General features: G+C 39.3%; 1 protein-coding gene across 2 annotated transcripts in view; it reads right to left on the reverse strand.

The window, feature by feature from the left end:
* Positions 1-525: 525 nt before the first annotated feature.
* LOC137651836 (ATPase inhibitor mai-2, mitochondrial-like) overlaps positions 526-13,097 on the reverse strand; it is a 171,668-nt gene continuing 159,096 nt past the window's right edge. The window contains exon 3 of one of the 2 annotated variants that reach the window (XM_068385058.1): positions 526-970. In XM_068385058.1, the coding sequence (XP_068241159.1) occupies positions 845-970 (126 nt within the window). In that variant the 3' untranslated portion in view covers positions 526-844. The remainder of the gene's footprint in view (positions 971-13,097) is intronic. The other variant, XM_068385064.1, reaches the window with a different exon arrangement.

Raw genomic sequence — 13,097 nt, forward strand, 5'->3', positions numbered from 1 at the left:
GCCCATCTTTTCCTTGCCTCCTCTCCTTTTAACAACCTTCCATTTCCATCTTTCACTGTCTCTTCAATTCTTGAGCCAGCCTTCCTTACTCTCTTCATTTCTTTCCAAAACTACTTCTTATTCTCTTCAAATGAATGACCCAATATAATATTTTATAATATTTTATTTTATGATATATTTTGACATGCAATCTTTATTACCATGCAAATCAGAATTTTTTTGAGACTATTTTTCTCTATATCCGTATATATTGGCTTACTTCGGCCCCCTTTAATACAGTCGACTCCTCTCCTGTCTACAAAAAATGCTGTTTATTTATCAAACACAACAAACCATTCAGACTCTGAACCAGATTACATTCAGAATTGTATTTCATAAGATATTTTTCTCTTACATGCCACTAACCTTTGAAAGAAAAACTTATACGGATTCCTTTGCAGCCATAAAAATCACTTCCAGAACTGCATTATGATAATTTTTTTATAAATGAGGTAAAATTTCTCAATGGGTATATAAAACAAGCAATATATACATGTATTAATTTATATATAGCTATTATACATTGTTTCCAGTTGGCAAATTAGCAAGGAATGCAAAAAAAAAAAAAAAAAAAAAAAAATTGTAATAAAAGGCAGTTCCATATCCCACTGTAACTAAAACTGCTACATGTAGTAGTATTTTTTTTTTTAATCAACAGTATCCCACAAAGTTAACAAGGCACTCTATATTCCTTCTCAGTTGAGCTAAATTAAATACATAACACTGGACTAGTTTTAAATGGCAATTGCAGTATTTTTAGCTGTAATAGGCCACCCAATGAAAACACTTCCTCATGGATATAATTCTAATCCAGGTCTTCAATTCGTTTCTTATGCCTTTTAATGGCCTCCTGATGAGCTTTAATCTGCTTCTCATGGAAACTAACTTCATCCTTTAATCCTTCTCTCATCTTCTTTATTTGTTCTTCATTCTGAAATGAGATGGTAAAACTTATAATAAAGACCAACTACAAAACTGAATTTGAATTACACTTATAACAAGCCAACCCCAGCACTTTCTATAATTTATAAAATGATGAATAATAGTTCAATCAACCCTGTTAAGTTTTTGAGGAAAGGGAATAACCTGCATTTATGCCTGACCGGAAAACAGCGCTACTAGACTAGGATGAGTAGCAGGAATAAGCGGCAATGACGTCAGAAGTGCAAAAACCAAAGGCATGAATCTGACAACACACAATGCTCAAGCTTAGCCCCATGGTTTCTTTCTTCTTCATCAGGCAGAAACTGGAGGGCAACAAATTGTCTACAAACACTTACTTAACTCCGCTAAACTTTAGCTCAGAAATTGTTGTTCCAGACCAGGCCACTTCTATGACACTGACTTGATGAGCAGCAAGATAGAAATTGAAATAAAATAAAACCATACTGAAGCTTTATAATTGCTATACTATAAGAACTGGTGGTAGAATTCATATACTGTAATGATTTGACATGAAATCTACTATAAGATGGCTAGGATTCAAACTAGATAAAAGTAAACTACTATGGATTCAAACACATTACACAATCTTCTTAACCAGTTAAAGAAGGTACAACCATCTTTCACCATGCGGATGACATTCAATGGGGGACAAAATCCAAAAACAAACTAACAGCCAAAGGTCCTACAGTAAACATATTAGTTCTGAAATATTTGTCCTGACAGTGAAGTATTATCATTTCTTGCACAAACTACAACCATGGTAAAATTATTATTATTATTATTTGCTAAGCTACAACCCTAGTTGGAAAAGCAGGATGCTATAAACCCAGGGGCCCAAACAGGGAAAATAGCCCAGTGAGGAAAGGAAACAAGGAAAAATAAAATATTTTAAGAACAGTAAACAACATTAAAATAAACATTTCCTATATAAACTATAAAAACTTTAACAGAACAAGAGGAAGAGAAATTAGATAGAATAGTGTGACTGAGTGTACCCTCACCCAAGAGAACTCTAACCCAAGACAGTGGAAGACCATGGTACAGAGGCTATGGCACTACCCAAGACTAGAGAACAATGGTTTGATTTTGGAGTGTCCTTCTCCTAGAAGAGCTGCTTACCATAGCTAAAGTGTCTCTTCTACCCTTACCAAGAGGAAAGTAGCCACTGAACAATTACAGTGCAGTAGTTAACCCCTTGGGTGAAAAGAATTGTTTGGTAATCTCAGTGTTGTCAAGTGTATGAAGATAGAGGAGAATCTGTAAAGAATAAGGCCAGACTATTCAGTGTATGTGTAGGCAAAGGGAAAGAACCGTAACCAGAGAGAAGGATCCACTGTAATACCGTCTGACAGTCAAAGGACCCCATAACTCTCTGGCGGTAGTATCTTAACGGGCGGGGGGTACCCTGGCCAACCTAATACCAATAAAAGAGGTAGTATGCCCATTGTGTTCCCGGTACTAACGTTATCAATAGTCATTGCCATTCCCCACCGAGTTCTGATAAGTATGTTTCCCAGTTGTGTGGATCTACCTAGTCTATCATCATCAATTTAACATAAACATATCTTTTAAAAAGTAATTTGCATTTTTCCTAGCCATGTAAACCATCGTACTTTGATTAGGGATATCGTTTCACCATAAGCTGCAATCGGTCGTAAAAGTTTGATAAGTGATTATCCAACTGGCGAGGGTGCGAGGCAAGGAGTCTCGCCCCTTTCCAGTAGGAGATTCCTCAATTTTGAACTTATTTTACAGGCCCAAGACTAAGAAGGGTGCTTGAGGAGGGACATTTTATTAAAGGACTCTGGTTTGTATGGTTAGGAATATGTATATTAAATACACTTATTTGTTTCTACAAGTCATAGAAACCCTCGTCGTTTAATTAGGGAGAAATAATGCTTGGTGGGCTGAAAATCCCCTGGAACCAAAGATTTAAGGTTCAATTTTCTTCCCTGGAAGTGATAAGTGCTCAAACTGTATAGAAGCAAAGAAACACCCACCGTCACCCCCTATCCGTCTATCATATAGATGAAAGACTGATAGGACCTGGGTTATACAAGAGTACATGAACTTTAACATTAGAGACCCCTTTCCCCTGATGGATAATGTAATGCATTCAGTGTATTAGTCTTCTGCATATAGCAGTTGCCAGGGATAATTTTTCGCTACATTACGACAATAAAGTTTATGGTTTAAGGCTGATCCTCAAGGAAAGCTCTCATTTCTAAATAGATCTTCAAACACAACTGACTACAGTTTCGATCTCGTCTTATAGTAGAATAGCATTTACAGGTTAAGGAGTGCAACTGACAACTTCTAGCTTGGAATTTTGGAAATTCTGATTACAGTACTGTAATGAGGTGAAAGTTAACTTAAGGACTCAGGTTTGCATAGTTTATAAAAATACAAATTACTGTATCTTTAAAATTTGTGATTTGAACCTACATACATACAAAGTATCATCCTTAACATAGCGGTTCTTCCAACTAAACTAGGCCATTTAAAATCTTGAGATATTAGGGCACTAACTCGGACCTAAGGAGGTGCAGGAATGCGGACTCCAATCCATTGATCTAATGTTTCAGGTGATAGGATAGGTTTCTGTCATATACAGATGGTCATGGAGGAACCTAATGGGATACTAAATCTAAAGTGTACTGAACCTAATGGGATACTAAATCTAAAGTGTACTGCTACATTAAAGTGGTGATTTACTTCATGTTCATCCTTCTCTTGTCAGGAGAATGGGGGAACTACTTCTATCTATAAATCAAATAGAATAGTACTTGTTATGGTAGCTTACCTGCATACAGGTCAGTTCCATGAACATAAGGTTTCAACTGCTGCACCCCAAAGGAATGGGAAAGAAAAAGAGGAAAATAGGCCAAACATTCTTACTCTTATCCAAAACTATGTTGCAATTGCTAACTTAGACGAGATGCTTCTTGTCCTGTGAGTGAGCTAGGTACGCTAAACGATCTGCTGAGCAGCAAACATAGGTCTTATAGAAAATGTAATCAAAGGACTTATGGGTACATTCCCTTAGGTAATGGGCTTTGAAGGTTGTCTGGCATTTCCAGACTTCTGCTTTCAAAACTTGTCCTACTGACAAGCCCATGCGGGTGGTTTGAGTTTTATCGGAGAGCAGGACTGCTTAATAATCCTCATGAGCATTCATAACTCCCAAGGACAAGGCAGGTTAAGGCTCCTAGGCCTAAAAATGTGGCTCAAGGTGCTTCTCTTTGCAAAGGCAAATGAAGAAGACTGCTATTTGTTGTATAGAGGCAAACAAACAAGTAGACTTTTTATAACACCAATTGCAGAAGATAGCTCACTTTACCCGGTAGACTGCTGCATACGATTTTCGAAGTTACTCAGACATCTCCTCTGTAGCGCCTTAAGAAAAGTCTTTTGCTCGAAGAAGATGCTGGATAGTCTCAACTCGTGAAGTGATAGGAAGGTAACCGCATTGTGGTGCCTTTGCAAGTATGTCTCGCAAAGCAGATTGGGCCATCTGGGTAGTTCTCTTGGAACATCGATCAGAAGCATCAGGTGGTTTAGGTCTCCGACCTTTCTGCCTCTGTTGGTTCTAGACCTGAATCGAATGGATTAGGGTTAATGGTGTCTAATAATTCCTCTCTCTCTTCAGAGGTGGGGAGCACCACTTTCTGAGGGATGTTCGGATTTTCTGTCTGGTCTGAGAACCGTTCCTGGGCAGTAATCTGAAAACACTGACGGTACTGGAACTGTCCCTTACAGCCTTTGAGGTGCCTTTTGATCCCGTGCTTGTCGTGAGTGACAAGGAGAATGCCTGTTCTGAAGGGTTCATGCAATCATTTCAGGATGACCTGACCAACCAGTTTTCCCTTCGCCGAAAAGGAATCTCTACGCACCTATGAGGAATCTCTATGTTGCGATTGTGGAGATCTTGAGCCTATTCTCTAGTCTCGAGGCTGAATCCTTTCTTCTAGAGGGCGACCTTACTCAAACGGGATAAATCGTGTGAGTAAAATTTCATGTTTAAACTCCTCTGTTGACATGAGCATCCTCCCCTGGAGAATTTGTAGTGAAAGGTGAGCACATGCAAATAGGCGATAGTTCATCAAATGGGGAATGTCCATTACTTGAATGGTGATCGAGAAAAGGCGCGTATGTGCTAACAGGAAAGCAGGCGCACATACGAACTGAGTAGTGCGCTCTAGCAGAGGAGCGTGTATGAACAGTTGATACCTCTCAATGAGTAAAGTGGAGACTGCACATGAACTGTGACAGTGCTTGAGCAAACGTAGATGAGACATTGGGCATGCATGAACAATAGAATTTCTGGGAATAGGTGAGATTTTGTCCACAGGATACTGAACACTATCCGGGGGAGCTTGGAGGCGCGAACAATAAGAAGTTCGAGCTATGGTGAATATGCTTTACCAGGAAAACTTGCAAAACCATATGATTGTGCACTAAAAGGCGAGTACTGTACATTCAGGCCTCCCTTACAGACTTAAAGGAGCTCTTCGTTTCCCCACTTGTCTCGAGTGACAAGGAGAATGCCTATACTTCTGAAGGACTCAAGCTGTTAAGTCATGACCTGTGGACCAATCCATCTTTGGGGTACTTTCACTTTGCCACAGAGGAATCTCTAAAATAAGATTATGGAGATCTTGAGCCTGTCCTCTCTAGTCTCAAGGATGAATCTTTTCTTCAAGAAGGGGACATTTTTCTTAGTGATCGTTCCCTTATTTGTCAACTTCTCGACAATTTTCTGGCGCACATGGGTTCTCAGGAGGTGGAGAGCATAAGTGTCCTTATGCTCAAATGAGAGTGCTCAAACGGGATCGATCTTATAAATAAAATTTCTTGCTTAACCTCTTTGCTGACATGCACTGGTGTGAACAGGTGAGGATTGTCTACTAAGTAAAGGGAGCAAGCGAACAATTAAGCGTGATCTATCAGGCGAGTGTGCTCTAACAGGGTAGGCTAGTTTTGGTTAAGCATGCGTAAACAGAGAACAGATTGCACACACACAGGTAAGTGCACATTAATCTTTAAGCGAGTGAACTAGATAGCAATTTTGGGAACTGTTCAGATCTTTCCAACAGGATAGCATGCACAAATAGTGCAAATATCCTTAAAATTTTCTCAAGGATATCGCATAATATCAGAGGACGCATTCTTGACACGTCACATAGCAATCTCCACCCCAAATAGTGTTAACGCTTCGAGGGGGACGTGGCATAAGAATAGAAGGGGGCCGTAACAAGGTTACCCCCGTTCCCGTACTACTATTGACCACCACCCCAGCGCCATTCCCAGGATGGCGGACATTCCTAATTTTGTAGCGATTTCGCTCAGTGGTGTTCCCTGTTGATCTAACTTTTCGATCAATTTTCAAGGATTTATTATGCATTCTCCAACTTCTTTGCCTTCGGAAAGTTGAGTATTGGGTCTTTACAATGAATAGTTTTTTAGCTCCCTTTTCACAGTGAATTTTGAGTAATTTATTGTGTTTAGAGCTAGCTTGTACCGGAGGCTCTATGAGCGCTGTCGTTCGTTGGGCATGTTATTTAGTTAGCAGAACGACTTCCCGGTTTTTAAATAGCTTCATATATCATTAAATAATTATTTTATTATGTTAGCTATTTAGGCAATATATTCTTGTAAAGATATTTACATAGTGCATATTTTTCCTTTCCATGTTGATCGTATAGTTAGAGTCTCGTTGAGTGAGGTAACCAAGATCTCGTCTCGCCTAGGTTCCTAACCTAGGCGTGTTATTATACGTTAGACACTCCCCGGTTACTCTTGTGTATGATGATTTCAATTATGCAGAGATAAGTATCTCTTTTAATTGGATGAACTTTACCCCTCTCAAAAAAGGGAGTTTAAGGGTAATCCCTTTTCCTTCTGAGTGTAGCCTCGGGCTACAACCTTAGAGGGTCGGCCTCAAATTTCTCATTCAGGCATGACTTTCCTACGGTTTTTTCTGCCCTTCCTCTGTAACTGCAGATGCAGGTTTTTGGGGTTTTGGCCAGAATCTCAGAGTATTTAGTCTGTGGTCGGTAGATACCTGGCAAAATGAATAGAATTCTTTTGCTACGTTAGGCTACCGACATAGGAGGCTAGACCTCCCTAGGCCACTCCTGAAGGGTCTGTATGATTGATTGATTGATTGATTTAAAGTTTTCAGGCATCCTGACATCTGAGGTCATTGACGCCGGTAACATTTAATTTATGTATACACAAATAAAAAATAAAATAAAATAAAAAATAAAAGAGTATTCAATTAAAATCATAAAAGTTGAATGTCATAAAAGTTAAATATTTTTCAGAAGACCTGCTTCTGAAATAAATCTAAAAATGCCACTTGCATGGTAGGACAAATCATTTCCAAGAATCTTGGCAAGGATGAACCTGCCACCCTCACCTCGAGCCTCAAACAAATATCTATTCCTTAAGTTGTTATAATTGGGGCATTCGGTCAACAAATGCCTTACTGTTAGAGGTACTAAACAGTCTTCACAATACGGTTGGTGTTGGCCCTTCAGCAGAAACTCGTGTGTCAACCGAGTGTGACCAATACGGAGACTACAAAGAGACGTCTCCCATTTTCGGGGCATCATATTATACCTCCAAGGAGATATGTCATTTGTTGCCTTTCGCATTTTATTCCCATCTAGGCTATCCCATTGCTGTTGCCATTTATTGCAAACCAATTTCTTGATGTCAGGTAAGAAATCATTACAGGGAATGGGATACCTTCTTGGCAGCAACTCGGATGCAGCCTTCTTAGCCAGTGAATCTGCCTTCTCATTCCCAGACACACCTACATGTGCTGGAACCCAACAAAATTGAACTGTTATACCTCTCCGTCCAATAATAAAAAGCCATTCTAAAATCTTTAAAACTAGAGGGTTATTAGAATTAAAAACTTCTATAGCTTGAAGGACACTCCTTGCATCACTAAAAATTGTAAAATTACCCTCCTTCTCCAACGCTATTTTCTCAATAGCGGTTAATATGCCATACAGTTCGGCAGTAAATATGGAAGCGGTCAGAGGAAGTGCACTTCTACAATTAAAACCATTACTATGTACTCCAAATCCAACGCCAGCATCAGATTTGGAGCCATCAGTATAGATAAAAGTTGATCCTCTATGTTCTTTAACATGTTCATTAAAAAGACACCTGGCTTCTAGGTCTGACATATTCTTCATATCTCCAATAAAATATTTACAAAAAGATATCTCTGGTAACTTCCATGGAGGCATTGATGATACCTTGAATGGAAGTACCTTATTTCTAATTATATCCAGACTATTTAATAATCGTTTCACCCGAAAGCCATAAGGTTGAGGAGATTTTGGGTGCAACTCAAAGTATGATGCGTGTCTTACAAGGCTTGCAGTCTGAAAGGCTAGAGTGTTAGGGAGTCTTTGCAATCTAAACCAATACCGAATAATGGAAGACATTCGGTAAAGGTCTAGAGGTAACTCTCCAGCATCAACAAGGAGACTTGGGATAGGCGAGGTTTTAAAAGCTCCAGTAGACAATCTAATACCTGCATGATCTATCGAGTCTAATATTTTTAACCGGCTTGGGGTGGCTGAAGAATATATTTCACAACCATAACTAATTTTGGAAAAAATCAAGGCCTTGTATAATTTTAAAATAGTATTGCGGTCTGCCGCCCATGATGTATGGGACAATACTTTTAAGATACAGTATTCAGAGCTTCAACACATTTAGCTTTTAACACTTTTAAGTGAGAAACCCAAGTAAGCCTACAATCAAATATCAAACCTAAAAATTTAGCTTCTCTTGCACATGGTATCCGTTGACCTTTAATGTATATATCCGGGTCTGGATGTACCCGGGGAGGGTATGACAAAAATGGACAATGGTAGTTTTACTTGTCGAGAACCTAAATCCATTCATGTCAGCCCACTGGATAATTTTATCAATAGAGAGTTGGATTTTTCTCTCAACCATTGCCATTCTAGTGCCAGCAAATGATATTGAGAGATCATCCACAAATAATGTTGAGAGAACATCCTGGGGAATAGCTGAGGATATCCCATTAATTGCTAGTGCAAAAAGGGTTACACTCAGCACATTACCCTGAGGAACTCCTCCTTCCTGGCACTTACTCTGATAGAGTATCCCCAACTCTCACTTGAAAAACTCTACGTGAAAGAAATGCCTGAATAAATAGTGGCAGCTCTCCTCTCAATCCGATTTCATGAATGGTTTTAAGTATACCATATCTCCATGTGGTATCATATGCCTTTTCAAGGTCAAAAAATACAGTAACATGGTGCTGTTTGGAAGCAAAGGCTTCACAAATAGAAGACTCAAGTCGTATCAACACATCAGTCGAGTGCATTTTTCGGAATCCACATTGAATCGATGATAAAATACCTTTCTTTTCAAGGTACCACATCAGCCTTGCATTGACCATCTTCTCCATGATTTTACATAAACAAGATGTCAATGCAATAGGACGATAGTTTGCTGCTAAAAAATTGTCTTTACCGGGTTTTAAAAAGGCTAAAATAATGGCTAGTTCCCAAACACTTGGGTAACTATGATCATGCCATATTCTATTAATAATGCTTAAAATAAATAGCTTTGAATTAAATGTACATGCTTAATCATTGCATATGGAATTCCATCGGGTCCAGGGGCTGTACCATTGCAATGAGCAAGTGCGGAATCAAATTCTCTTTCAGTGAAAGGAGAATTATACGACTCTTCCCTTCTTGTTGCAAAATTTAAAATTTTCTTTTCTTCAGTGCTCCTATACTGGTGACCAGGGGCTCCTTCACACTTGCTGGATACATTTGAAAAATGATTAGCCAGGGCATTGCTAACTTCATTTGCTTCAGTTACATACTGGCCATTCACCCTCAACACTGGTGGTGGGTTGGGGGTGAATTTGCCGGCTATCTTTTTTACTTTCCTCCACACAGAAGATGGTGGTGTTCTACTGTTAATGGAGGAAACAAAAGACATCCATGACTGGCGCCTTGCTTCTTTCATGGCACGACGGAACTGTGCTCTACATTTCTTGTACATAATTAAATTCTCATCAGTTCTGCGTCTACGCAATCGTGTTAAAGATCTTCTTGTGGCTCTGTGCAGGGCAGTTAGTTCTGAAGACCACCACGGGACTGGTCGTCGTTTGAATAACCCTGTTGTTTTTGGAATTGAATTGACTCCTGCTGTATGGAGAGTTCCATTCAGTAAGTCTATGGCATCATCGATATTTTCAACTTGTCCTGCATCCCCCTCAATTTCGCTTAGTTCACGAAATTTATCCCAGTCCGCCTTGTCAAGATTCCATCGTGGCGATCCCTGTAAAGGTGGACCATTGTTGGTGTTTATAATGATTGGTGCGTGATCACTAGTATGCCAATCATCTAATGTTCTCCAATCGAAGTCGAGAAGGCAATTAGAGCTTACGATTCATAGGTCAATACATGACAAGGTACCTGTCTGGACATGAAAGTGTGTGGGCTCTCCTGTATTAAGGAGTCCCACATCTTCATTTTCCACAATTGATGATATGATATTTCCCCTCGTGTTTGCTAAAACATCACCCCACAAAGGGTGTCTACCATTCAAATCTCCAAGTAAAAGGAAAGGTTGAGGGAGTTGTTGAATTACCTCCACTAAGTTGTCATACAAAATGTTATCATCTGGAGGCAAGTACAGAGAACAAATTGTATATTTTCGCCCTATGTCGATCTGTACAACCACTGCCTGCAGAGGTGTACGAATAGACAGAGAAACTTGGGGAACATCTCGACGAACGTATATGAGACTTCCGCCATGGCTCCCCACTTGGTGATCATATGGTGTCCTATAACTAATGTATTCGCGAGGGCAAGGAGTATTATGATCAAGTTTGCTCTCCTGTAGACAAATAATTATGGGGGAATGCTCATGAATAAGGAGCTTAAGTTTTTCATATTTGGCCCTTAAACCCTGACAATTCCATTGCAAAATGGAGGAAAAAACTATGGTTTATAATTTGGTAGACCCCTTGGATGGAAGACCCCATTAGCAGTTTTTGATCTAACACTATTTTTTGGTGGTTTTATTAAAGAGGGTCTTGATAGATTGGGTTTAGAATTTATGATTTTCTTTTTGTCTTTTTGATCTGATTGTTGAGGTTGGTGAACCTCCACTTGAATTTCCGATTTATTTAAATTGACTTCCAGATCAGAAATATCAACAGACAAATCATCATACTTATTTGACGTCGTAATTTTGATATTTCTTATGGAAGGGGGCGAGAGAGATGGAGGTCTCTCTCTTTTCCGATTAGTAGGTTTTGAGCTACCAGGTTTTTGTACCTTCCCCAATACAGGTGCACCTGGTAACTTGGTGTCAGGTGGCATCTCCATCAAATCAGGCAAGGACATGGCCTGGGAGAGGTTAGTACTATTGTTGGTAATGGGGGACGAAGGCTGTACAGAAATGGGCAATGACCCATTTTTAATACGCTGTGGCAAAGCCTCAGAAGGCGATATGATTACCTTGTCATGCAGAACTTTATTATCAGAGGTTGTATTTCTTTTCTTAGGATTACTGGCAGTGCTAGGTGGGGTGGCTGTCTCCTGTGGTAAATTTACCTTTGATTTTAAGGCCTTTGCATAGCTGGTTGATTTATTCAACAGTCTTTTTGCATGTCCCACACTTATGTGTTCTAAACTTGATTTGTTTAGGGCAGCTTCCTCCAACTTATACAGTTCGCATCTCCTATCAGTTGATTTATGATTCAAATTGCAATTTGAACACCTGGCCTCAAGTGTACATTCTCCATGATAAGTTTTGGAGCAAATACCACACATTTTTCCATTTTTACAAACTTTGGATGGGTGTCCAAATTTAAAACAATTAAAACATTGCAGGGGCTTTTGTTTGAAAGGCCGAACTTTAATCCTTTCATTTTCAATAAAAATATGGAAAGGTACATCAGCATCCTGGAAAGTGAGTATAATCATTGAAGTTCCAGGAACCTTATGCACTTTCCATACATTTAATGGACACATAGAAAGTATCTCTTCCTCTGTAAATTCGTATAGGTCCTTATTAAAGACCACTCCCCTTCCATAACTAAAATTTAGATGAGGTTTCATTTCCAATGTAATTTCATCACTGCCTGTCTGTAAGTTAGACAGTATTGCAGACTGAGTCGAAGATTTGGCATGGATGAGATAACTGTTCTTCCCAAAACGAGATATATCTCCAGGTGCTATGGTTCCTACTTTTTTTTGGATAAACTTACATATCTTAAAATAATTCCCTATTATCCCTTTAGATTCAGCTAAGAGCCACACATTGGTGGTTTGGGTTTTCTCTGTGAAGGCATGGGTACATTTCTATCTTTTTCAAACCAATCAGCAGGTTTGTACACATCCAATTCCTTTGGGACCTTATCACAAAGAGCTCCCATGATGTTCAATTCGTTAATTTTGATACTGTACTACTAATATTACTTATGGCATTAAACGCCTCATCGTGACTTTCAAAAGATATCCAAGAGTCCCATTTTTCATCTCCAAGTCTCATCCTTATTTCCTTTATCAATCCATAGCACTCAAATGCTCTATATATATCATCATAATTTGTCCCTAATGGGATTTGGGAAACATGAAGGAATCGTAGTTTCCCTGTGTTACCCAAATTGCTAGATTTTTTAACATCAGTAGAGTGGTCCTTTTTAGTTCGAAGGTCGTCAACAGAGTTTTCCTTAATTACAGTAGCAGAAGTCGTCAACAGTGCCGGGGGAGTCAGCAAATCCAGGGGATGGGGAGTCATTATTTGAAGGGTCCATATTTAAGGGTGGGATTTTCAGGTTTTTTGTTTTTGTTTTGTTGGGGTACCTGCTTGAGAATTATAAAAAAGTATCATACGTTGGAAAGGAAATTTGCATTCTCCACTATCGGCACAATGAGAGTATACTTCCCCGATGGTCCACTCCATACCCTACCCGAAGGATAGCATCAAAACAGATATAGAGGCACAGGTGTAAGCTAAACCCGCCTGTTAGGACTGAGACCAAAGTAATATGGAATCATCCTCCCCATATCTGTAATGATGGGCTTCCG

The sequence above is a fragment of the Palaemon carinicauda genome, chromosome 1 (assembly GCF_036898095.1).
Source record: "Palaemon carinicauda isolate YSFRI2023 chromosome 1, ASM3689809v2, whole genome shotgun sequence".
NCBI lineage: Eukaryota > Metazoa > Arthropoda > Malacostraca > Decapoda > Palaemonidae > Palaemon > Palaemon carinicauda.